Consider the following 25971-nt stretch of genomic DNA (forward strand, 5'->3'; position numbering starts at 1 on the left):
GGTGGTGTATATCTAACTCATGTGATCTCACAGCAGAGGGGAATCTTTGTAGACTGCTGAAGGATTAGACAAACTTGTTTTCACAAATCATAGTGGGGAGAGGTTTGATCTCATGGACTTCCATAACCTTGAAGACTTCAGCAATCAGCTGAGCGGGACCTGGTGCCCCACAGAAATGATGGCAGCAGTGTTACCTTTCACCCTCAGGTCATCACTGCTTTTTGGCGGTGCTGTTTTTCATGACCCATATTTTTATGCAGAAAACAAACACTGCAAAAAATTTATATGTCTGTGGGCTACTAGTTTTTCTGAAGCTACTTGCCATTAGATGAAAGTGCATAAAATGCCTATAGATTTTGTGTCTGGGCAAGTTACAGGTATCAGTAGTACTCTTTGCATAGCTAGAAGAATGGCTATATCAATATTTTCTGTGATTATGGTATGTAACCTGGGACTCCTTCCCAACTGAAGAACCTGTTTTGTAATGCCATAAGCAGCTAATGGGTAAATTGGCATATTTTGAGGAGCTCTGCTGAGCTGAAACAAAGTTAATCTTCCCATTGTATAGGTTCATACACCTACTATATTGTTTGTGATTTCATACATATTCATACTGAATACTCAATAATCTCACTTAAAAATGAGTGAGATTTACATGTCCAATACTCAAATTTGTATCTTTTCCTTGTGAAAAAGGAAACAATAGCTTCCATTACCTTTCTGGCAGCAGTCATGAAATGCAAAGAAATTAAATATAACATTAATACATACTAGATTTTCTTTCTGTTTTAATGTTCCCATAATTTCACAGACAATGCTTTGCAGCTTGAAATGTTCCTCACAGGGCAGAGCACAATAAGAGGTTTTAATTAAGGGCTCTCTACACAGGTCACTTTAAGATATTTATGTTCTTTGCTTTACTTAGTGCATAGGATATTTAGAAAACTTTTATGATACATCGAGCTCTTCAACAATTTTGTGGACTTTGTTTGTTTGGTTTTGAAGGCTGGAAACAAGCACTTCCTTACCTCATTAATATTAGAAGTAAATTCCATGGAAAACTAAATAAAATATTTTTTAAAAGGTCATGTTTAGCTTCTTTTCCTAAATGTTTTTGTTTGTAAAAGAAAACAAAATTCTTTTTCCTACCTGTCCATCTGTTCCTACAATTTTCTTCATCCCTTCAGAATTGCTGGTTATTATATATTTATAATATATTAATATTTATAATATCTTTGAAGCCAGTTATTTCAGGAGACAGCAATTAAGAGAAGTAGTATATAATTAAGGAAATTATATATAATAATTTCTTTAGATATGCAACAATATTTATATTTAGTGGCATTTCAGGTGCAGGGTTAAGTTGGACTAAGCAATCAGATTACAAGTCAGACAGGTGGACATCAAGTAATTTCTGGAGTATTTAAAAAATAGATATGTTACAGACAGTAATTAAAATACAATCCCTAAATTAGCTTTCTGCCTCAAGATATGTATCAAAAAGTGGGAAGAGTAATACATGAAATGTGTTGACGAAGTGTATGTGTTGCAGTAAAGTTATCTTTTTTTGCCACTAATAGTAGATTATTATTATTATTATTATTACTAGTTAGAATTGACCTAAAATGCAGGGTGAATTTAAAATGCCAGTATTCAAGGTGTTACTACTGGAATTCTTCAAGTAAGTCAGTCCACTCTGCCTCACATGAGATGCATACAGGACTTAAGTCATCAAGTTACAAAAGTAAACTCTGAATTAAGGTTAAAATGCTTTTTTAAATTACCAGTATTAATAATGTTGAGAGGTGTAAAGTAGTGTTGGCGATTCAAAATTAAGACAGCCAGCTAGAATTTCCTTTTCTCTGTTCAGGTTTTCAGAAATTTTTCACAAAGTCATTCTTTATGCACTCCTCTTTGTGTTTATTAGCTGACTGTGTGTGTGGATCTACTCAGCCATAATGGTCCATTGTGGGGGTTTTGTTTCTTTTGCATGTCAAAGGCATCCAGTATAGAGAATAAACAGGACTGGATCAAACACATCCGGGAAGTGATACAAGAAAGGACTATTCATCTGAAAGGAGCATTGAAAGAGCCCATCCACATTCCCAAAACTGCACCAACAACAAAACAGAAAGGAAGAAGGTAAGTAGTATTTCGAATAATCAGAGATCTCTAAGTACACATCAATTCTCTTTCCTCTATAGTGTTGAATTTTGAATGACTTTCGGTGAATTGGATAAAAGCAAGAGTCATTTAGTCCAGCTTTATCTTATCATTAATTTACGGTTTCCTGCAGTGCTGAAGTTGTTGAGATTTCTGCTCTGAACAGTCCCTGACTTATGTAAATGAGCCATGAAGGGATTTGGAACTGCAGTACAGGATAGCTTACATTCTAGCTTTTTGTAATTCTGTGTGTGCTACTCAGGTCCTTGGTTTTCCTGTTATGAAGCTTGAAATGTGTGACCTCCTTGCTAGCTTTGGCTAAGTGACTGTGCAAGTTTGTTGCCGTATTTCCGGCTCACTGGTTGTTGCTTTAATTCTACATGATGTGTACCTTGCAAATGAATCTCTTCTCTTGCAGCAGAGAACAGAGTATTAAGTACTGAGTATTTGATTCTTGCATCAGTTAATTTGGTGTCTGTTGCCACACTAAGAGTGTCTCACTTCTTTAACTAATGTGTTGCAAACACAGTACTACTCTTGTAATGAAAACTGAATTCTTTGCAGAGATGGTGAGGACCTGGACAGTCAGGGAGAAGGCAGCAGCCAGCCTGATACCATTTCAATTGCCTCACGAACCTCCCAGAACACGCTAGACAGTGATAAGGTAAGTTTCCCAGGCATTGCTCTGTGCTGAGAGCAGATGATTCGTCCCTTAGTGTGAATTAGCACCCAAGATTAGTCCTTAGTACCTTCACAGAGGAGGTGTGGAAATACTCAGTTTCATAAAAATAGCATGTCTGCATTAGAGAAAATATCTTGATACCATGGGAAAGCAGGAGTGATTATTTAAATGTAATAGGTCATGAAAGGATTATGTTTATGCCAATTTGAAACCATTTTGGTCCCCTCTGTTCTGCAGTTTGCTCAAAGATTTGACCCAGTTTAAAATGAAAGTTCTGTTTTCCTTAAATTTTGGTAGTGATGCACAGACTATTTCTCGATGTTAATCTCAGCCTTCCTGAAAGCGTCCCATCTGCTTTTCATGTTGGCCTGAGCTGGTGATTGCCAGAGTTACTGTTGCAAAGGTGAAGTACTCTCCAATGTTTATGGGCTAGAGAGTAGGTGTTCACTGTCTGTGTGAAAGCTGATGGAAACATCCAGAAGTAACCCACAAAACTGTCATTTCATACTAGTGCTAGTGTTCCCTTTCTATAGATTCTGGCTGGGTAATACCATAAGGATACACAGCCAGAGTTTGCCCTGGGTGGAAGAAAGATAAATGTCAAAAGAGCAAAAATTTTCTGAAACGTGTGTGTTACTTGGAACTGAAACAAGAATTTTGGCAAGTGAGATGTGTTAGGACCTTAGAGGGAGGTAGAGGTGGATAATAAAAGATTATCAAACAAGAGAATGAATTAAAACACTGAAGATGCCTAGCAAATTGCTTTAAAGTTTGGTTAGGGATTTCTGGTCTATTACCTTCTTGCATAAAATTGTTCTGATGAACCATTCAAACTGTGCAGATACGTAACCAGTATTCTTGAGGGTGGCTAAGTGAATAGGTTCTCAGAATAATATTTTGACCATTTCCATCATCACCTAAACTCAGTGAGTTTATTTTCACATGTTGCTCAAACTCTATACTTTGATTTTTCCATGTAAGGAAGCAGACAGGAGGAGGGAAATATTAGGTGCTTAGGTTGCTCTTGTATTTGTCAAAAGCAGCCTGTGTTTTGACTTCATGCATTTGTGCTGAGGTTGGTCTGTAATTTTGGTAGTGGCTTCTTCTAAAGATACCTGTGAGATAAACAGTTGGAGGAAGAAGAGCCCTTTTGATGACTTTTGTTTTGCTGTCTTATTCTTAGCATTCTTACTTAACTATTTAGGGATTTAAAAACACTGAGTTTCGTGTGCTAGCAAGCAGCTCTTAAGAGAAGAGTTGAGTGACCTGTGACACTCGGAAGTGAGACATGCTGTCAGTGATGTCCCTGGTTGTTGGCTGGGCCATCACGCTGTGTGCATGCAGGTTGCAGGTGATGCAGTGCATCCCAGCCGTGCAGGGCCATCGCCCTTCTGCCCTTGTTTGTGATGCATGTTTGCTGGGGTGACTAGCACGGCTGTCCTGATGCCCTTCACAGTAACATTTCGTGCATCATGTGAGGATTGCTGAGAAAAGTGAGAATGCCCTCAGGATTGTTTTCCAGTCTGACATGAGGAGGAGTCTTACCAACAACCTGTTCAACAGGAGTTGTAAGTTAAAAGAAGGAGGAATGGAAGAAAGGAGAAATGGAGAACACTTTTCAGTATTTTCTGACAAATTTTAGGTGTGATTAGTGACTGTAGTGTTGGTTTTAAAGTATTTCCAAGATCTTGCATTTGTGTATAAAATTTTTGTTAGACTTATCTTTGCCAAGAAAAACAAGCTGATGACTCCCTGGGAGTTACTTGTGCCGTGTGTTGTATGTCCAAGAAAGGAATGTACTATTGTGCACTTCTAAAAAGTGTGTGCAGAAGCAGTGTAGCTTTATATAATGTTTCTGTTGTGTGCTTTGGTTTACTAAATACATTGAGAAAATATTTAATCTTTTTAAAAATACAAAATAAAAATTAAGGAACAGTAACAGGAAGATGGCCAGTGAAACCTCTAGGGTGTCTTAACACCATTGCCGAGTCTGAAGTAATCTCTCACTTGGGATGTTGAAAATTCATTAGCTGCAGTTGACGTGGGGTTTAAAATCAACTCTTTTTTCTTAGACTAGAAGCTTGTGTGTGAATGTCCTACAGAAATGGAGTAGAACAGTTGTACAGATTTTAATGCTGTTGATGTAGTTAGCCAGAGGAAGCAGTGGAACTCCTTGGTGAAATTTGGAGCATGTAGCTGACATGGGATTCCAAATCAAGAAACATTAAAAATATCAAGCAATTAAAAACAGTAATAATGAAGTAGTAGAAGTGTTTAATGCTATATTACTTACTAAACTCTTCCCGAACATTTTTCTGTTCATGTGTATCTGTTACTGATGTTGAGAAAAGACAAAAAATATCAAACATGTCATATTAATCAACAGCCAAGTAAAACCATTCTTTTACTTCCTCCAATTATATGTTCAGACAGTTTATTCTTTTAAAATAAATGTTTTGGTTAGAAGTGCTAAACTGTTATACAGGGAGTATATCAAGAATGAAGTCCTTTATCCAAATGTCAATATTCTTTCTCACCTTCTCAGAGATATACTTTGAAAGAGCTAAAATCCTTAACCTTGATAGTAAGTGGTTGAATATTGTCCAGATGAACTTCTTTCCCTGCATCCTGTTTTCTGACATAATTGGAATTGCCATAACAACAGAGAATAACTTCATGATTAGCGTTTTTGTTCTCCACCCTTGCGTTTTAGGCTAGAGTTTTACCTTTTAATTGTTGGCTCCACTGTTGCAGTGCTGCTTTTCAGTAATGACTGGGATGATGCAATAGACCATATGTTTATAAAGCTGACATTGACATCCTTCCCAGCTTCATGTCATCTGAAAACAGTGTTGGAAGACAGAGTTAGAATTCAGAATAATCTTGGCAATGGGAAAAATTCCTTGGCAAAATGCTGTGCAATTTAATAGGAACACCTTTGAGCTTATATGAATAGGTGGAAATAGTTAAATACTAATGAAAACAGTGAGAATCTTGAGCAGTTTTTGAGAGGATGACTGAGAAGCTACAGAGGCTCACAGGATATTATTTAACTGTGTGATGCATCTGGGCAGGCGAGGAAGGCAGATTGGCTTGCAGAAATGAGATATTGAGGACACAAAGTCCTTATTCTTTCCTCAGAACTTGTAAGGCTTACATTAGGTACTGCACCCAGTTTTGAGTACAGAATTTTGGCAAATCAGTGGTCCAATGGAAGCATTCTGAGGGAAAGAAGAAAAAGATTGATTAGAAGTCTACTAAACCTAACTTATAGGCCAAGGTAAAGAATTGGGGCTAACAAGTCTAAAGGGGAAAAAAAGGCAGGAGGAAGAACTTTAGGTCTTCAGGTGGGGAAAAAGGCCACCACACAGAACTATTGAACAGTCTTTTACCTATACTTTAAATTGATGGGATGAAATCAAAGGACTTGTTTTTAAAAAAGATTGCAATAATACTTTTTATGGGTGTGAAAATGTGAAACCCTAGAACAGAGTAGTTGGAGTTCCTTGAGAAGAGTTTGGATAAATGTTAAGGATTCACACAGATGTGGTTGATCATGCTCTAGAGGAAGGGAATGAAATGGATTAGGTAATTTAAGATCCCTTTCTGGCCTTTTTTTATTATCATGGGCTGTTTCTTCATATTGCAAGACTTGCTAAATATTTACATCAATAACACTGACCCATCCTGCAGCATTGGAAGGTGTAATGGAATCTGGAGTGAAATACAGCATTTTTGAGATAGATATTTCTAGTCCATCAAAGCATCTCAGTTTTCTGCATGAGTGCTCTTATTCTGCTCTTCTCAGTAAATATTTTGCCCTTCACCTTTCACAACATTCCTTCCATTCACATTCTGTAGATGTGTAGCCAACATTTTAGGTGGCTAATGGATAAAAGATTCTTGGACCATTCATTTGGCCTTTCATCAGCCTCATCTGATTTTTAACATTGTCTTTTGAATTTGATCCAGTGCACAGGAAATTAAATAGGGAGGGTGAAGGAAACAGTGTAGCTCTGTTAGGTTTTTTTCATGCTTCTATTCAGTGATCTGGTAGAAACGTGAAATAATCCAAACTAGTATTTTGGTGTCTGAGAAGACGAGTGGTTTTTAGAAGAAGAGCTGGCTCAGATTGCTGTCCTAAATAGTAGGAATCATGCTAGCTGCTGTGGGTGGTCAGTAGAGCAATATTTTGTTTTTAAGAAATTGTCTTTTGTGCCCAACTGGTAACACTTTGTATTATTGTCAATGTGAAGTTGTATTTCATTTTCATGCTTCTTTAAGCTTGTATGTAGTTCTTTGAAAAACAGAAAAAGGACTGAAGCAGCAGGAGACAACCAACCAAGTATTTAGTTCTGCTGAAATCCAGTTGAGTCTCCGGAAGATAAAAGGCTCCAATCAGTAGAAAAAAACATCAGTAAAAAAGCAGACATGGCTCTGTCTGAGTACATACCTCTTTTCAGACTCAGGAACCAAGTCTGGAAAGCTACCTGGTTTTGTTTCAGCTACCTGCACTTGTTTCCATTTGAAAAGGGGATTGAAGATTTTCGTGCTTAAAATAATTAAGAAATCTTGTTAGCTTCTCTTTGCCTTCCTTTCTTCTTAGTGTAAAATTACCATGGAAAATTAAATTTCATTTGCAGTCCTGAGAGGATGTCATATGGCCTGATATAAAGGCTCTTGAATATCTGGTCAGTCATGATGTTTGCAGGTAGTGGTGGCAGATGGACTTAGTGTGGTGTGTCTGACTTCAGCAAACCAGTGCTAAGAATGTACTCAGCCAGTGAGTGTTCACGTGTTTGTGTCGTGTGTTTTTTTCTCTCTCTCTACAAGCGACAGTGACTAAAAGGCCCCAGAGAGGTGAACGTAGATGGTTAACATTAATTTCAGCAACTGCAAGGCACTGTGTCCCATGATAAGCTGTTTAATTAAACTTTGTGCCTTTTTTAATCTGCAGTTCTGTTTCTGTCTGGCTTTTGTTTCTCATCTCGTCTGTCTCTCGAGTTTCCATGTTTCAGACATAGCATCATTTATTTTTATCATGCATGATTAACTCAGTTTATATAAAAGGTTTCTTGAGACGGATGGATAAAGTATATAAAGCCTTTGTTCAGCCTAAATTTGGATTTTGATGGTTTGTAACTCTTTTCCCTTCAGTGCAAGTCAGAGTCCCAGTTTCTGCTGTGCCTCTTGCTCTTCCCTCCAGCTAGCCTGGAGAGCCTTGCCAAAGCTGTCCAACAACAGCTGCTGAGCAACGCGCTTAATCACAGACACTCCCTGCTGTCCAACTGCATTTAATCAGTGTGAAAGATGAAACTGCTTTCAGAAAGTGTCTTACGGGGAGAAATCGAGCAATGAAACAAAGAGGAAAGAAGTGTTTCCTAACCACTACTGTAGTAGGCTGAAAGAAGGGAAGTTAACCCAAAGGAAGGGAAAATTGGTAAATGCCTTTTTGTTCAGCTCTCCAAAGTGTCATATGTGTGTGCAGGGTGCAGAAATCATTGTTTTTGGTGTCTTAGCAGTAGGGGAAAAGTTCTGCACTAAATTGCATGTAACAGCATAGGTGCATATGTGAGGATGGTGTGGACCCTGAGCAAGAAGTGTCTTACCTGAAGTGTGAATGAATGTTGAACTTCAGTGGAATACCAGCCAGCTAGGATATCTGATTATCACATTGTCCAAAAAACTAGGAATTTTGTGTACTTTGTCCATCTGACATGGCCACTGACAGCCTTCATTTGCTTTTCCCTTTAGCTTAATATTATATAAAATACTTAGAAAACATAAAGTATGAGATCCTACATTTTCTGTTTTATTAGAGGAGGAAGAAGGAAGAACAACTATATTATCAAAACATGTGGCCATTGCACCATTCACAAAAAATACACCTTAATCTCTATTTGTAGGAAGTGAAGGGTCAGGAAAGCAAACAGAACACCAAAGATATGCCCCCCTGTAGGTATTTAGGAGGAAATATAAGGGTGAGATGCAGTTTCTGGCAAGTGTCAGCTTGTTACACTGCTTGCACTGGATGGGATATGGACTCGTGAGAAAAATTTGGTCTGGCCTGGACACCTTGTGAAGTCATACTTCATCAGATTTTTGTTAGTCCCCATCAGGCGTACAGATGGTTTCAGTTGTTTCTGAGTTGGTCTGACAAAGGCTGTAACATAAATCAATACCAGAAAACAAGGGAAAGCTCTTTACTTTTTCCCCTTTGCATAGCTTTGCATGGACTGAAAAAAGGAGTGTAAGGGAACAGGAAACATTTTAATGAAGGAGGAGGAAACATGTTTTGAAGATGTATCCCCCCCCTGTAATTTGTGTATTGGGGCTGTCCAAAGAGACAGGGTAGAAGCAATGTGATTAATTTTTAGCCTGTATCTAAACAGGTACAGCCTGATTTATCTTCCTTAAACACTAGATGTATGAGGGTTTTCTGCCCTTCTTGGCCCCAGCATTCCCTCAAGAAAACTTCTGCTCCTTTGTAAGCACACACAAGCAATGCTAGCCAGTGAGATTAGCAGGCAGATACCATGGGAAAGCTCTGGAGTTACTGTAGCCCATCTGCTAGGAGTTATGTTCTGTCATTTGTTGCAGACTTGGGGAAAAGAAGGTTGAATTTGTCCTTTGATTCTTACTGGGATTTTCCTGGTTTTGTCATTTGCTATGAAATTCTTGCTTGATAACAAATAGCATTTTCCTAGAAAAGTTTCTGTCCAGTGTTTCCATTCCAGGCTTGTAAGGAAAACTAATAAATAAGAAACAATGCAGCCTCTTATCTGCTGTTTCTGAAGCTCATGGGATGTAGCTGGCAGCCATAAAACAGTCAAAAGCAACGTGGCAGGATCTGTGCAGTGTGTTGGTGTGGCACTTGCTTCTTCCACTTGCAGCTGGAACTCTCACAGGGTATTGGTCCTCCTTTGTCAGTGTAGAGCATTGCAAGATTACCTCACTGAGCTGAAGGAGTTTCCCGGCTTGGTTCAAAATTCACAGAAGCTGAATGCCAGCTGAGATCTGGTATGAGTGTTGCACTGAAGCAGCCAGAGCTGTAGAAATGCTCACACATGAAAAACTGAAGTAGCCTGGAATGCTGTTGCTGTAAGGAAGAAGGAATTCTAGGACTGCTTGCTTAAGTTAGATGGGTGCTTTGGCACTGAGCAATCTTGGGAACTTTGCAAAGTTCTGATAATAATTTTCATTTCACATCAAAGCAGATGAAACAATCAAAGAGAGGAAACTAAAGCTTAGGCAAAGTTATTCTAATGAAGTGTTTTGAAGAGGGGGAGGAAAACCCTAAGCTTGCGTGCTTTTAATTCAAGTTTGTGCAGTTTTATTTGGGGAAACCAACAAAAATGAGAAAGTTGTAAGCCCATGTGAATTTTCTATTAAACAGTTACATGTTTGGGAATGTTTTGTGAAGAACTTTATGCTGACTTTTTCCATTGTGTATGATGTGTCCTGGGTGATTTTGTGACCAGTGTGTGTAAACTGTGAGTAGGGTGGGAATAACACAGTAAGTTCATTTGAAAAAGCTACCTCTTTCCCTCTTGAATTTGAAAGATAACAAAGCTCATGAGTGACTGTATTTAGCAATATCTGACCTATTTTTTGCTAATTATCTCACATAAAATATATTCAGAAGGGACTGCTACTGCAGCTTTGGGATAAGGAGCAGTCTAGCAAGAAAAGCTGCTTAAATCCTCCGCCCAGCACTGTCACAACCAGTGTGCTTTGAACAATAGGCAGAGACAAGCAGAGTTAGAAATCTGTTCTAAAACGCCAGAACTGCCTGGTTTTGAAATGCTCTCTTCTTGATGTGGAAAGTCCCAGAAGCCTGCTATCTCATCCAAAATACAAATCCTGCCAGCAGCCCTACATAGGTAACGGTGCGTGACGGAGGGTTTGATAACGAGCATTCATCTGGCTTCTCCTTGTTTTCTCCCTCCCAGCTGTCTGGTGGGTGCGAGCTGACCGTGGTGATCCACGACTTCACCGCCTGCAACAGCAACGAGCTGACCATCCGCCGTGGGCAGACCGTGGAGGTGCTGGAGAGGCCCCATGACAAGCCCGACTGGTGCCTGGTGCGAACCACGGACCGGTCCCCAGCCGCCGAAGGCCTGGTCCCCTGCGGCTCCCTCTGCATCGCCCACTCGCGCAGCAGCATGGAGATGGAGGGCATTTTTAACCACAAAGGTAGGGAATGATGGGCACCAAGTCTGGACGTGGGAGTTTTGGGTGATGGAGAGCACTGTGCGTATGGCAGCTTTGCTGTTCCTGCCTTGTTTTCAGTAACCACACTGTCTTTGCCAAGGATAAGCAGTTGGCAGCTCTCAGCGTTAAGGGAGAATGTGGCTGAAGATGGGGAAGAGGTTTAAGCAAATTATATCTTGGTGAGGAGTTATATACCGTATTAGATCAAGGTGCAGTGATAGGAAAATCTGTACCTGAGAAGTGCTGACAGTGGGGAGGAAAGAAAATCTCCAGCAGGTATTATCAATGTTTCCATCAAAGCCCTGCAGTAAGAAGTCATGAATGTGAAGGTTCAGCGATAGAAGAGTTAAATACACCCCTCCATATGCCCTGGCACAGGAATTGTTCATTTGGACTTCTGTGTTTTACTTAACTGAGCTTTTCAGAGTAGCACTGGCACACTTTTTCCCAGAGCATCTCTGAAATCTTACTTTGGTTTTTTTGCAGGTGCATGAAAGAATATTCCACTAAAGGGTGCAAGAAAAATCTGATGATTTTTTTGAAAGGTTTCAGGATTTTAGTGTGCTGTAATCTTTTGACTTGGTAAACTATCCAGGCTCAAAGAGTAGATTGTTGTTAGAGAAAATGCTTGCTTGCCTCATTTGCAACTACTTGAGTTTGCATGCTGTGAACAGAAAGAAGTGTGAACTTATTAAAAAAGAAAGAGGGAAAAAATCAGAAAAATAGTTCATTAGAAGGCATTTCGTCACATGTTATGGGAAAAGATGCATTTCAAAGAGTTTGTTATTACAGGTAATAAGATTAGCAGACAAGTGATGCTGGGGGAAATTTGTCTTCCAAAACACAAAATTCTGGTTTTGGAAAACTTTTCATAAATGTTACCATTCCAGCTATTACAATTTTTCTCATTTTTTTTAAGACACTGTAAAAATGTGCTTGACTAAAACAGGGGTGAGTCTGTGTTTCTTACATTAAGGGCAGGCACAGCAGGAACTTCCTGAATGCCTGATGATTAGGGGCTGGGGGGGACTTTAAAGGATTGAACTGTACAGTTGTAGCAGTCTTTCGTCATTTTGTATGCTACAATAATGTGGATAGGAAAGGCTTGCAGATGTTCTGATGATAAAATTGGAAAATGTAGTTGGGCAACACTAAAACTTTTCTTCTTGGACTAGGGGGTGAAATCAGGATTTTTTTTAGCAAAACTCACAGTACTGATAAATCCAATTTCCTTTGGCGCTTAGGGACTTCACCTTTGAATGCAAAGAATTTTATTAGGAGAAACTGTGCTGGACTGGCTACTGTATATATACACATATATATATATGTACATACCTTGAGCCTGTGAGAATGCCGAGGAACAGACAGAGCTGGTTTTGTGTTCGGGAAGTTACTTTGATTAATCAAGGCAGTGGACATGACCAGTATTGCTTTGTTTTTGTTTAGAATTTGTTTAGGGAAAATGGGGCAGAGCATTTCAAGGATACTTTACTTTGTTTAACATGGTGCTTTGAAGTAAAGAGCATTAATTAATTATATTAATCACGGACACTGAAGAAGAAGAGAAAGCCATTGCTAGAATGAGCGTAATTTGCAGGGTTGAATGTAGCCTCAGAAGTGCCTTCTGTCCCTGTCACAGGCTTCCTGCGGGATGTTATGGTATGCCATCCTAATCCCAACTGATAAGAAGCAGCTGCTAATTGTTTATTCCCACATTGTTGGGTGTCAGGCTTTAGGAGATGGATTTTTAATTTGTAAAGCTCCCCTTGTGTGTGACTGAAGTGAGTGTGAACTGTCTTGAACATGCAAGCTGTTATATAATGTTAAGAAGTATGGAGAGGGGAGAAAAAAGTGTAGACAAGGCACTTGAAACTACTGGATTTGTTTCACTTTGGTCCCTACCTCATCTTTCTATTGCTTGAAAGAGGTTGATTTGATTGAGGTTCATTTCACTGACAGATGATAAAAATTAAGGAAAACCAGTGGAGTGCTTTGATTTTATTTATCCCCCCATAGTGAAAAGTACTGCAGACAATCCCACAAACCAATTATTCATTCTCAAGTGCTGCATTTGATTAAATAAAGCATAGGGGGATATGCTAATCAGAAGAATGAAAAAACAATAAGATTATCTTCTCAGAATCGTTCATTGTGGGTATTGATAGAGGTATGAATTCCTAAAAAGCAAAACAAATCCTTTAACAAAGAACGAGTGACTTGTAATTTTAAGTCAGTCCGTGTTCTTGGGTGGATAATTTTTCATGTACTTCCTAGATTTCTAGTACTTAATTATGTACCTTCAGTCTTCACAGTACAGATTTTCTTTTCCTTTTTTGACAATAATTCCGTAAAACTTTCAGAGTTTGAGAGATTAGACAAATTAGGATTTTGAGGTCTGAAAATACACGTCCTGTGTGAGGCTCACAGTGTGAGCATCAAGTCTGAGTAACTCTGTACAGTTCATGGACTAAGACATGAGTCTGGAATTTTTGCGTGTCTGACATGACAAGCTCTTGGGAGAGGCTGAGGGAAAGAGAGAGTTCATGTATTGCAGGGGAAGGAAGGAGGTGATCACCATCAGAAGTGGTGAGGTTGGCTACTTGGATGTGGAGTGCTTAGCCTGTACAGATGGCTTGCTGAAGAGTTTTGCAGTCCTTTCTACAGTATCTACAGACCCTACAGTTTTGAGATTTTCAACCGTGCTTATCAGCAGCACCACTTGCCAACAGAACAGGAAAAAAAAAAAAAAAGAAAAAGGAAAGCCCCAGCAAATCAGAGGTGAAATGAGAGTCAAAGTTTTCAAATGGCAAAGCTCTTGTAATTGACAGCTGGTTCTTATGGTGTGTCAAACCACATTTCATCTCTGAGTACAGAAATGTTGGGTGATACTTATTGCCTTAAATAATCTCAAATTATTATCCAGAGTAGGAAAACATGCACGATTATTAAAGCAGAAAATATGTTCAGTGAAGCCTAGTTCTAACAGCTGATCTTGGTCATTTCTTGTCTGTCCACACATTATCTGTCAGCCATGAAAGGTAATGTTGTTTTATTCTCATGTTAAAAGACAGCCTCAAAAATGACCCTCATCAGTTGCCTACAAGTGTAGGTATTACTTCTCCTCTAAGAATGTGCATTATCTAAACCATCTTATCAGTGTGAATGCATTAGAAAGATACACATTTACAATGTCTTCAATCTCTAAAATTCTATGGTAGTTAAGGTAATATACACTTTGTTAAGAATATGAGGAAAGCATTGCACACAAAAGACGTTCACTAGATGAATAGTAACAGGAGGAGAGCTGATTGTGGGTTCCTGACCTCTTACTTGCTCTGCTGGATATCAAATCTATTTTTGCAAGTTATTTAGGTCATTTAATCAATTTGATGTGCAGTTCACAGATGAATACATTTTTTAAAAAATCTAAATCCCTTTTATTATAGGGGGAAAAGAGAAACAAGTGAGTAGTGAGGAGGCTGAATAACAGTTGGTGCACTCTACAAAAAATAAATCTCTAGCTCTGGAAGAACATGTTTTTCACAAGTAATGCATAAGGCAACATTTTTTTGCAATGATTTCCCACATGTTTTTGGGTGTGGGGGAGAAAGATTGTTCCTGTTGTTTTATTTGGTGCTTCTCTCTTTCTTAACACAGGTTTCTTTTCATTCTAGGGTACATCCTGTTTTATGAGCACAGTCCTCTTTCTTTTCTTTGCAGGCATTTACACTGCCACAGAGCTTTGGGTAAAGGGCAGGGGACAGGATTCGGTGCAATGAGAATGAACATGCAAGCTCAGAAAAATTGTCAGCTGTTTAAAATTATTTGTGAATGTCTTGCCTGTTTAGATTACAAGTTTACTGTCTTTTCCGAATCCGTGAGTACCTTTGATGAATTTGTGATGGTCCATCATCTCCATTCTGTCGGAGCTATTGTTTGGAGAGATACAAAGTCTACAATGAGCCTTTCCTTATGAGGCTTACATCCATGTCTCCTTTAAGTTACAAGATTCTGGAGGAGACCGGGTCTAATTGCCAGTTCATGTTACTGTCTGTTTGTTTCAAAACTTGGCCACAGAAGTCTTTTGTTTACCTGAAGGTACCGTGTTTGCCTGTTTTATACCATTGCATAATCTAGGGATCTGTATAGGTTTGTTCAGGTCTCAGAGGTAGGTGATGTCTTAGTGACATGGGGCCAAACCACACACCACTCACATACTGAATACTGGCTTTTGATTTTACTCTGAGGATACTGTCCTGATTGTAGCCATAACCACAGAAATGTAGTCTCTCTCAGAGTCTTAACATAATAAGGCAGATCAAATGTCTTTGCAAGACAAAGGTTGACAAATTAGTTCAAATATCTGTGTGATAAGCCATTTTCTACACCTACAAGATAGGAAGGACTGATGTAGGGCAGGTGTCAGAGCTCTTTTTGAATTGCTATAGGGACCCTCTCCTCAAGAATTAAGGAAGACAAAAATTGTGTGGGTGACCTAGAGATATTTCCCAGGAAGAGAGAGAGATTTTATATCTGAGGCCACAGAATGGACTAAAACAGTCTTGAATCTGTTACAAAAAGTAAGCTTGCTGTCAAACAACTGGATCGTATTCAGAATACTAGTTTTCAGTGAAAGGAGAAGGGGAGAGAGTAAAGGTAAAAGTCTCATGTGTTATTGAGAGCTTTGAAAGTTATGCTTGAGAAAGGGAGTGTTTTGTGTTGAGTCTAAATAATCTTCAATGCAGGAAGAGGAAGCTCTGTGTATCAGCAGGAGAATTTGATCCAGCAGAATCAGCATTCAGTTTGAATAATTGAAGAAGGACTCCCTGTTTGTAGTGGAAGAAAAGAAGGATGACTTGGGCAGCAGCAATTGTTTGCTTAGGAGCAGAGGGAGGCTGTAGAAGGGGAGGATTTGCTGTTTTGAGACTGCAAGCAAGTGAAGCATAGGCCATGTGTAAGGAAAAAGGATCCCCACCCGTGGCTCCGCGCCAGAGCGCTGCCTGTGAGACTGCCTGACAGCGTTTGCAGCTGCAGGAAATGAGTTACAGCCCAGGCCAGAGGGGAAAGTAACTCCTGACAATGAGCTGGTGGGGTACGTGCAGTGCTGTGCTGCCTTGGGGCCAGGTGGCAGAAGGTGGGGACTGCAGTTTCCAGGGCACCAAACCCAGTGGGATCTGCTGCTGTGCTGCTACACAGATGGACGTGATTGCAGGCAGAAAGTGATATAGAGGAACATGCTGGAGTTGTACAAGACACCAAACCTTCACCTAAAAATTCTGTTTCTTGATGAATCAATTACCTCCTCATAAAACTTGCAAATAAGAGGCTGCCCATCCAGATAGCCAGCTGATAGAAATCCTCCCGAGGAGCCCATGAGAGGCAAAGCTGAGCAGTCAGTCGAATTTGACACTCCACATGTTTTAATTAGGAAAAATTTGTAAAGGCTGTGCTGCAGTGTCAGTTCAACTTATTTATCACCCAGACTTGAGCTTGAACAGAGATGCATGCATTTTAATAGCTGAAGTTCAACTTCACAATTACCATTTGTTTTGAATGTAATAAATCATAAATTTTCATTTAGTCACAAATACTTTTCCCGAAAGCACTGCTAGTCTAATAGTGGCAAGGATGGTTTGAATTTACGCTGTATGTGTGTGATTTTTCAAACATGTTCTCATGCCTTAGTCCAGGTAAATAAAGCAGCTGCAGTATAAAGTAAAACAAGAATTCTCTGTCCTGACTTTCCCACCTTGTGGTTTTAGTTGAGTTTGCAGTTAAAAACATCATCTGAGCATAAGTAAACTTAAATAAAATGTCAGCAATTGACTGTGGTCCATTAGATAATAATCATTGCATTGAGTTTATAGCCAAACTGTGTCAGATAGTCAGAGTTAATAGCCAGATTCTAATTGAGCCTTCATAAATAGTAAAGTCTCTATGAATTGCTTCCTTGTCATTGTGCAATCTTAAACTAGACTAGGAGGTTCGCTGAATCTCACAATTTGAATTTCTAGACAAGTTCTCTCTAAGTCAAGTTCACGTGTGCTCTGAAACATCATAGGATTGATTTCTGCATAAACTTGCCTTTAATTCCTGCATTATTCTTTTATCATAATGCAGCCCAGGAAGACTTGTGAGAGATGTCAGTATTTCCCAGGCAGACTCTATTTGTGAGATAAGTACATGGTTAATTTGCCTCTGGAGTTTTCGTACATAGCTAATGAAAGGATTTTGCCCTGTTTGGGAGCTCAGTATTACAGCTGAGAAAAAGAAATTTTTATTATACTGGCTTGAATCTACTTTTGGTCCCAGACAGCTGCCAAATATATTTCTCTTATATATTGTAGTTGGAAAGGAAATTGGTGCATAAAAAGTATCTGCTTAGAACAGATGTATTTGCACAGCTGATCTTTGGGAGGTAGAGAGTGGATATAAACCAGCAATTCTGATGGCTTTAGGTTTCCCAGGAGAATTGTTAACTTTGCTTGCAATTAGCCTTTCTTTGACAGCAGTTTCTTTTTCTAACCAAGGTTAGAACAGAGCACAAACTCAGATCATATCCTGCAAATGTTTCCATCTTGCACTTGAAGAAAACCATCCTGAAGTGTTGTTTGCTTTTCTTAGCTTGTCCCTCTTTAGTTGTAACAAACTTTAAAAAATTACTAAAGTGTTCAGAATTACTTTGTGAAGGTGCCTTTGTTACCCATATTTTGCTTGCTGCTCCTTTTTTTTAAGGAACAGGCTAGAGCTGCTGAGCTTGTGCACCTTTTGGGACATCCTCACATTACATTACATCACATCATCTGTCATCATTACTGCCTGCAGGTGGAACCAGCAGGATTTAGGGTTCCACTGACTTCCTCCAATTCTGCTTTTGTGAGGAGTCTGCTGAATGTGTTCTGTTGACTTTATTTCACTTTTTCTGCAAATAGTAAAATGGCATGGTAAACTAGAAATGTTTCATTGCTTTCAGAAGCTTTTTTACGGATGCCCTTTACGTCTCTTAAATTGATGGCATTATTATGCAATGTTTTGCTTTCATTTTGAGTGCATATTCACTGACACAGGTGTAATTACAATTCAGGACATGCTTGTGTTTTCTCCTAGTTTTGAGTTGAGTACAAATAGTAAGATGTTCTCCTCTGTCTGAAACAACTATTGAACCTAAATTCATTATTGTGCAACATGGAAGCAAAAAAGCGATGGAATTCTTAGAGCAAACTGTTTGGAAGAGGCTGTTGTGATAAGTTCATAAAAGCATTTAATGATCCCAGGAAAACATACTGGTAATGCTTTTCAGAAATTTGCAGTCTGCATTTTCTGGGATGCATATATAATGGTTAACCCCTATAGCAACAGAAGACATTTACAGAACTTACAAGCAGGCATAAATAGTGAAGGTCACCTTAGGTAAATTTGATATCAAATTATCCTTGATTACCAAAATCCTGTAATTTTTCCCTTTGGCTGTAAGCCAGCTGTGGCAAACCTCTACAGTTTGTTAACCATTCACACTGCAGCAGAAATAGTCCCTGTTACAAGAAGAGCTTAAAAGTATGTCAGGTTTTCAAGAGCAGACTGGACAATGCCCCAAGTATGCTGGTCTGATCTTGTAAGTGGCCCATCCTTTTGAGCAGAAGATTGGACTATATGGGTTTTTGAGGCCACTTGGAACTTGAGATCCTGTGATCCTATGCTGAAAGTTAGACTTGCTAGCAGGGACTTGGTATGTTCTAAGTATTTCCTGGAGTCTGGGACTCCTCTTAGTGCCTTTGGGGCTATCAGAAATGCTGAAGATTTTTGCCCCCAAATACATTTCTTCCGTGTAAGAAATGGGAAGGAATCAAAAAAAGTATTTCTCCTTGTGAAAAACTCCAGTTATGCTTGTTGCACCATGCTGGGTGTGGTCATAACCTAATTAGGTGTACATTCATTTTTTAATATGAGCTTCAAAATATCAGTGATACGGAGATGCTTTAAACACGGAGTCCAGGGAAATCTAGCTGCATGTAAGAACCTCCAGATATGCTGAAGGAAGGAAAGCTGCTAGAGTTTAAGATCGTCAAGCCTACCTATTAACCCAGCACTGCCAAGTGCACCACTAACCACGTCCCTTGAAGGAAGAATCACCTCCCCATCGGTGAATTGAACCCCGGTCTCCAGTGTGATGGGCGGGGACTGCTTGATTAGATTGAAGTATGCTGTAGGCGGTATTAAACAGGAAAAGCTTGACTGGTGGAAACCACCAAACTGTTAACCACATATCTTATATTTTTTATGTCAGTAGCCAGTCTATTTTAGAGAGTTTATTTGTCATGACCTGACTTAGTTGTTGGCTGGTGCTAGTGCATTTTATGCTGATTTCTCTCATTATCTCAGGAGTAACAAAATACATGTACTTTAGATGTTGGTTGATATAGTAGAACAGGCTGAGGTTTATCCTTTCATCCGAAAGACGTGGCAAGACTACATCTAGTCATGCCAGAATCAGTTTGGAAAGCACTAGCTCAGAGCTCTGTTTACAGTCTCAGAGTAACATCTAAAGAGCCGGTGTTTACAGCAGGTGGTACCCTGGAGCTGTCTGATGTGTTCTCTTTGTGTCCTGGTTGCTTAAGTAGAAGCCCAGGCAGTGGGATCCAGTGCCCATTCACACCACCTTCCTGACACTGTGTGAAGTTACAGTCCTCAGAACTTGAGTAAATTAAAAGTAGCAGCATTGGACTCTTTTGCTGTTTGTGGAATAACAAAGCTTTACTGTGTTATTGTTAACATTATTAGCAATTTAAACCTTCTACCGTGACGGCATGCTTTGTTCAAGAGAAACTAACTGGGAAAAGAAAATGCGGAAAATTTTTGTGTCAATTAAAGGAGTTTTCTGGCACCTGAATTTTAGTTGCTGTCCTTAAGGAGCATTGTTGTCTTAACTGAGTGTAGTAACTTACTGAACTATCTGAAGTATAGATTTAGAGTGGCTATTTCATAACTGCATTTTCACAATTCTCCTGAAGGGTAATGATGTCATTTGTAGGAATTTTGCCCTTTTCAATTTTGTCAGTGGTGTGATCACATTAATTTCTTTGGTTCAGAGCTAATTTTCTTTCAAATGGGTGTAAAACATGTTTGCATAACCCAAACAGAAGTGTCTTATCTTTTTCAGAACTGGATTATGCTGCATTTATAATTCAGAGTAGATATCCTGTTAATTGCAATTCAGAAACTCTCATATTTGTGGAACTAACAGTATACAATTTCAAGTGTTTCTGTGTCTTTTCATCTGATAGGCAAAGTATAATAATAACTCCCAGTCCTGTGGATTTTTTTGTTCCTCTTTTCTGTGTATGCTAAAGCTAGCCTCCAAATCTACTTAAGCATACTTAGTAACAAATCTGTGTTTATAATTTACAAAAACAGGGCATCTGAAATCCAGGCTTAGAACGAGAGAAAATGCCCGTTTCTGTTTTTGCTCTCCTGTTAGATGCAGTGCAGGGGAATTGAGGAGGTTGCTTCATTTTGCTCAAATATCTTTTGATGGAATAAAGGAAGCTGTGAAAGGATGTAAGGGTTTTTTGTGTTAAATGCTTCTATTTGAAATCCACTCAGGTGCTTTCAGAGCCCATGTGCCTTTCCTGCTTTCTGAAGCAGCAGGGTGTTGGATTGTGGCTGGGCTCCATCTGCCACATCAGGGAGGGCCGTGCAACTTAACCTCATCTGTTACAGGGACCTGTGGTGAGCAATACTGAGCAAAAGGAGGAGACATGGCAGTGAAGTAAAACTTTGTAACTAACCAAATCACAATTTTACAATTTGAACTCAGCAGAGGTAGAATAGGAAAAGTGTTTTGGTCAATAATACCAAGCAGCAGGGAGATGTAATTCGTCCAGATGCATTGGTATGGAACTTCAACATCAGAATTTCTTACAGGGAGTATGTGTCCCATTTTAAAAGCTTTGCTTTACTGTTTTGGGTTTTTAATGACCTGGTTTGACCTGGTAGAACTGTTCATTCTCCTTTTAAGTGACTTAAAATAAATTAATTTTAAGTCAAGAATGCACTTCTGATGAATATATTCTTTTGTCTTTGACTACATGCATTTTTAGTTAAGATAATTACCTAAGAAATTTATGCTAAGAAGAATCCAAACCTCCTGTATGTGCAGCTAAAACCGGTTTGGAAAATTAAACCTTGTTTTGACCAGATTTTTTTTTCACACCACTGGCTGTTTCCCCTTGTGGAAATAAAGAAAAACGTGAATGATGAAGGGTGACTTATATAATAAAATTAATATTAAAAACTTAGTGTTTCTTCATTATGTCTCATTAGGAGAGCAAATACTTCTTGCTTGGAACACTTTTTGTGTTTTCTCCAAAGTACAGACAACACATGGCCTATTCCTTCTCCTCTCCCACCCCTTGCTAAGTACTGAATGTATGTGAAACAAAATTCCTTACACTCATCCAAGAGATTTTGTTTGAATTATCTAAAGCTGGTTTGTTGTGGTTTTGCTGACAGTGGCTGGGATCCTTCAAGCTGGTTTGGCATGTTGCAGTGGTGACTGCATTGAGGAGTCAGAATTTTCCCAAAGCTTTTCCAGATAAACAGAAGACCAGGGACACTGAACATCTCACCATTTCTTTGAAAGGCTTCTTCATTCTTGGGAGTGGTATACAGGCTCCCATCCCTTGGCTACAGCACAGAACAGAGTTAAAAAGTCAAGTAAATAATAGTCAAATGATTGCAGTGGGAGAAAACTTACTGTGTCATGTGCTTTTTGATATTCTTTCTTACTGTAGGCATGAGCAACAGCTAGGGCATGTTCTGCAAAGCTGGAGACAGGAAGGACTTGTTTAGATCCTAGCCTGGGTGACTGAATAGTTGGATACATGACTCATTTCCCAATATTTTTAATTAAAGGCTGAATACTTCAGTGTCTTGATATCAGTTGCTGTTGACAAATGCTTTACCCAAGATGTAGAATGGAAGGCTAAAAATCACCCAGATGAAAATATCTCTTTACCATCGATCAGAAAATACTTTCCCCAGGTTTGTCAGCTGGTGAGATAGCCAGTGTATTTTGTTGGAGGCTATTGGTTGTAGGATTTTTGGTTTGTTTGGGGTTTTTTTGTTGTTGAAAAATACCATTATTTTGAAGGGAGCTCTTGGAAATCTCAAATTAAGGATGTTCACACAATTCATTGCGCAATACAATTTCTGACTGAGTTTAAAGTGTCTGTGGCAGCTGGCAGGAGGGGTAGTAAAGAACAGGAAGCGACACTCTGAATGTTAAGTCCAAAGAGCCGCTGTTGTAATGATTCTGCTCCTTGCATTCTGGCAGTGTTATTTATCTGAGAGACTGAGGAGCAGCGAGGCTGTTTTTCGGGAACAGGATGATCTTTGTGTGTGGGACTAAAGAAACCAGATCCTAGTGGTGCAGCTGTACCCCAAGCAGTTAAACTGTGCACACATTGTGCACTGAGGAAAAGGCAAAGTTAGGCTCTTCGAGAATTTTCATGGTCATGTGGGAGCTCACCTTTGAAGATTCAACCTCAAATTTATTTATTGATGTGGTTTTGATGTCTACAATTTCTTGATTGTGTTCGAGTATTCTGGTGTGGGGCAGAGTGCCTAAGCTGCCAAAGATAGGATTTGTATGGAAAGCCTGCCTGATTTTTTTTTTTTTTAATGCAAAATGCATATTGTAAATAAAATCCCTATTGATTTGTGCAGTGTTATTTAGCTCAAGAATTTTAATAGTTACGGATTTATGTCTGACTTTGGCTCCTAGGTCTGGGTGGTCTTTGGTCTAGCACAGTTTTAGAAATCTGAATCTTTTCTCTCCCATATGCAGAAACGTGACTCAAAATTGTAAGAACTGTGCAATACTAAATTGTGGAAGCATTTGTCTCACAGATCACTTCAAAAATTGTTTTGAAATTGTGACATTTAGATGCTGGCAGAACTGAATAAAGAATTCACTTCTGTTAATTTCAGTTATCTTGTATAAACCTCTCCCCTCCTAAGATGAACAAGAATTTTTTAAATAACTTGTAGTACTGATTCCAAAATCTATTAATTACTTTTTTAAATGAAATGTCAGGAATATGAGGGGCAAGATTCTGGAGAGGACAGATTTAGTTTTGCTTGAGAATAATATCGAAGCTGTGTTTTCTCATGCTATATTCTTTCAAACACAGACACCTCCCCACCCTACCAAGACAGATATTAAGGAAGAAAGGTTGGCTCTTTAGCTTCTTGCTCTCAGGCAACTCAAAATAAGCATTTAAGTTTGAAATTTCTGTATTTTATTAGCTTCCCTCTCTTGTTGTGCTTGTTTTCACCAAGATGGTGCAAAATGTAATGGGGCCTTACAAAGATTAAGTTGGAATGCTGTTTATCTTTGTTCTAATATAATTCTATCATATATTTTTATTACCATGTAAATATCGTAGGAGTATGAGAAATGAAGTCAGCTTAACTCCAGTTGTCCTGTTAAATGAAAGAAGGAATGAATGTTTCCATTCTTACATGCAAGGCTATTTATAGAAGCCTTGCATGAGGTGGCACTTCCATAAGGAAGTTAATGCAGTGGCAAATGGAGGGTCCAGGTGCTGCAGTTAAGAGCTGGTACCTGTGAGGAGCTGAAGCTGTAAAGAGCTGATTTGTTGACTGTTAGTGGCAAGGACTGGTGAGCTGTTACATCGGTGCTGGGTGAGCTGGCAAAATGTTAATACCTTGAAGTGGTTCTGGGGGACTGACTGTCCATCAGTGATCCCTGAGATTAATTGCAGAAAGCTGATCCCGTTCCTTCACTGTAGTAATAGATACAGGCATCTGCTGCTTCACTTGCGTCTATCGTACAAAGTATGTGCTATCTGATCTACTTGGGATGTGCAGTGAGTGCTTTTCTAGCTGGGTTTTTTCCTTTTTAGTTTCTTTGTTTAATCACTGAGATGTAGTCTTTTGTACAAAATGCTGTCTTAAAAATGAGTGGCCTCTTTTGCTGGGAATTTTAAAATCTTCATTAAATTGGCTTAATTTTCACCAAGACATTCATTTTGTCCCTGTTCTAAATAACTGGGAAATACCTTAAATTGCTAAGGGCCTACTTTTCTTTCAGGAATGAAGATAACTACTGACTTCTTTTAAAGGGTAATATATAAGGTGTATAACCAAGAAAATTCATTTCAGCTTTATGCAGGTAAGGCAAAAAATGAAACAGTTAATTTCACTTTAAAAAAAAAAGAGCCACAACAGTTTCAACTTTCGTCAACTGGCACACATCAGTGTATGAGCTTTTTTCGTTAGTAATTCATCAGAGTTTGTTTTCCTGATGGCCTGTGGTCTCAAATACTGAGCAGCAGATGAGGCAGGGGCAGCTCACTGCTGCTGTGCAACACCCCGTGCAGTCCAACCTCTTCTGCACTGAGCTTGTGCTCTGTACCTGGCTGGATTTTTTCCTAAGGATGTTTTCCATGTAGACATATTCCTGCCGTCAGAATTAAGATTACCTGACTGATTTGTTGTTACCAAGGATGGGTGCCTACAAAAAACTGCTGATGCAAGGAGTTGCAGGAAGAGCTGTCTAGCAGACAGGGGTAGCTAATGCAGGATATGGCACTGGAATACAGAAAACCGGATGGAGCTAAAGGACAAAGAGAGCTTTGTGGTAGAGCCTGAAGTAAACCATGGAAAGACATTAATAGGCTGCCTGTTTGGGCATAAAATTACATGTATTGATACAGGTCCCTGTCTTAGTAACTGAGACTTGTGATACATCTTTAGGTGTTTGAAGTGTGATCTGAGGTGACAGTGGTACTGTATGATGGTCCCTGCCTGTTAAATTAAGAAATGTTGGGTTTCTGGTATAGAAATCATCTGCCTTTTGCTTACACTCAGGAGAATTTACAAGTGTGAGCTCTCTGCCTTGGACCATAAGGAAGTTGCAGCTATTGTTGCAGTATATGAATTGAGATGTTTTTCAACCACATTCTTACCTAATGCACCCAGTGGCTCTGCACCACATTCACATGGGGTCTGCTGTCTCCACTCCAGTGTTGCAGTGAAGCATTTTACAAAAACTGGGTCATCCAAGAGAATCAGGTATCCATGATACTTTCTCCTTAACCATGCAACCTGTGAAATACAACTCTGAGACAGTCCATGTGGTCATTCTCAGTCCTTCACCACCTTGATTTGCTTATCAGATTTCTCTCTGAGAAGAGAAGGGGTCAAAGCAAAACCTAAAAATAACAGTGTTTGCTTTCAGTAGGAACTTTTTGCAATAGCAAGCTGCAAATGATGCGGTTCCCAGAGCATTTATAATATCTTCCTGCATAAATTATTGGCTTTATAAGGGCAGCATTCATGCAGTTCAAAAGCAAAACAAAACCAACTTAAAAACAGTTTTATGTATAAATTTTGCTCTCTTTTAGTCAGAAGTTTTCTTACATATAGAAATCGCTACTTCAAATCTGTGTCAGTAGCCTATCTAACTAGATGTGAGTCAAAGGTGTGAGACTTTTACCACAACAAGAATGGCTGGATATTCTTGAGTGTGCTCAATGTGCGTGGGAACAGTTGCAGAGTAAAAAAAAGGGATTGATTCATTTGGTTTTTTTTCTTACTCAAGTAGAAACTAGAATGATTTTCAGATGTTCTACAATTTCGCGACGAGTAAACTAGCCTTAGTGGAAGTCTCACTGTAGGTGGTAAACTAAAAACATCATTTATCCTGGAGAAAGAGATGATAGAGATGGCTCTGCCTTGCCTGCCCCCCTCACAACACCCCCACCCTTAGGAATTCACTGTCATTTGAAAGTTGTTTTGGGTCAAAAGAAAATTGATCAAGAATGAGAATTAATGGTTTCAGTGCAGGAGGCTATGAAGGAAAAATGGATTCAGAATTTAGATTAGCT

At 39.1% G+C, this 25971-nt stretch overlaps 1 protein-coding gene across 2 annotated transcripts in view; it reads left to right on the forward strand.

Annotated features, from left to right (window-relative positions):
* Positions 1–25971, forward strand: part of TRIO (trio Rho guanine nucleotide exchange factor) — a 244668-nt gene that overhangs the window by 165824 nt on the left and 52873 nt on the right. For both annotated transcript variants that reach the window (XM_063400159.1, XM_063400170.1), the window contains exons 32-34: positions 2000–2142; positions 2728–2827; positions 10798–11041. In XM_063400159.1, the coding sequence (XP_063256229.1) occupies positions 2000–2142; positions 2728–2827; positions 10798–11041 (487 nt within the window). The remainder of the gene's footprint in view (positions 1–1999; positions 2143–2727; positions 2828–10797; positions 11042–25971) is intronic.

Source organism: Prinia subflava, chromosome 1 (genome assembly GCF_021018805.1).
Source record: "Prinia subflava isolate CZ2003 ecotype Zambia chromosome 1, Cam_Psub_1.2, whole genome shotgun sequence".
NCBI lineage: Eukaryota > Metazoa > Chordata > Aves > Passeriformes > Cisticolidae > Prinia > Prinia subflava.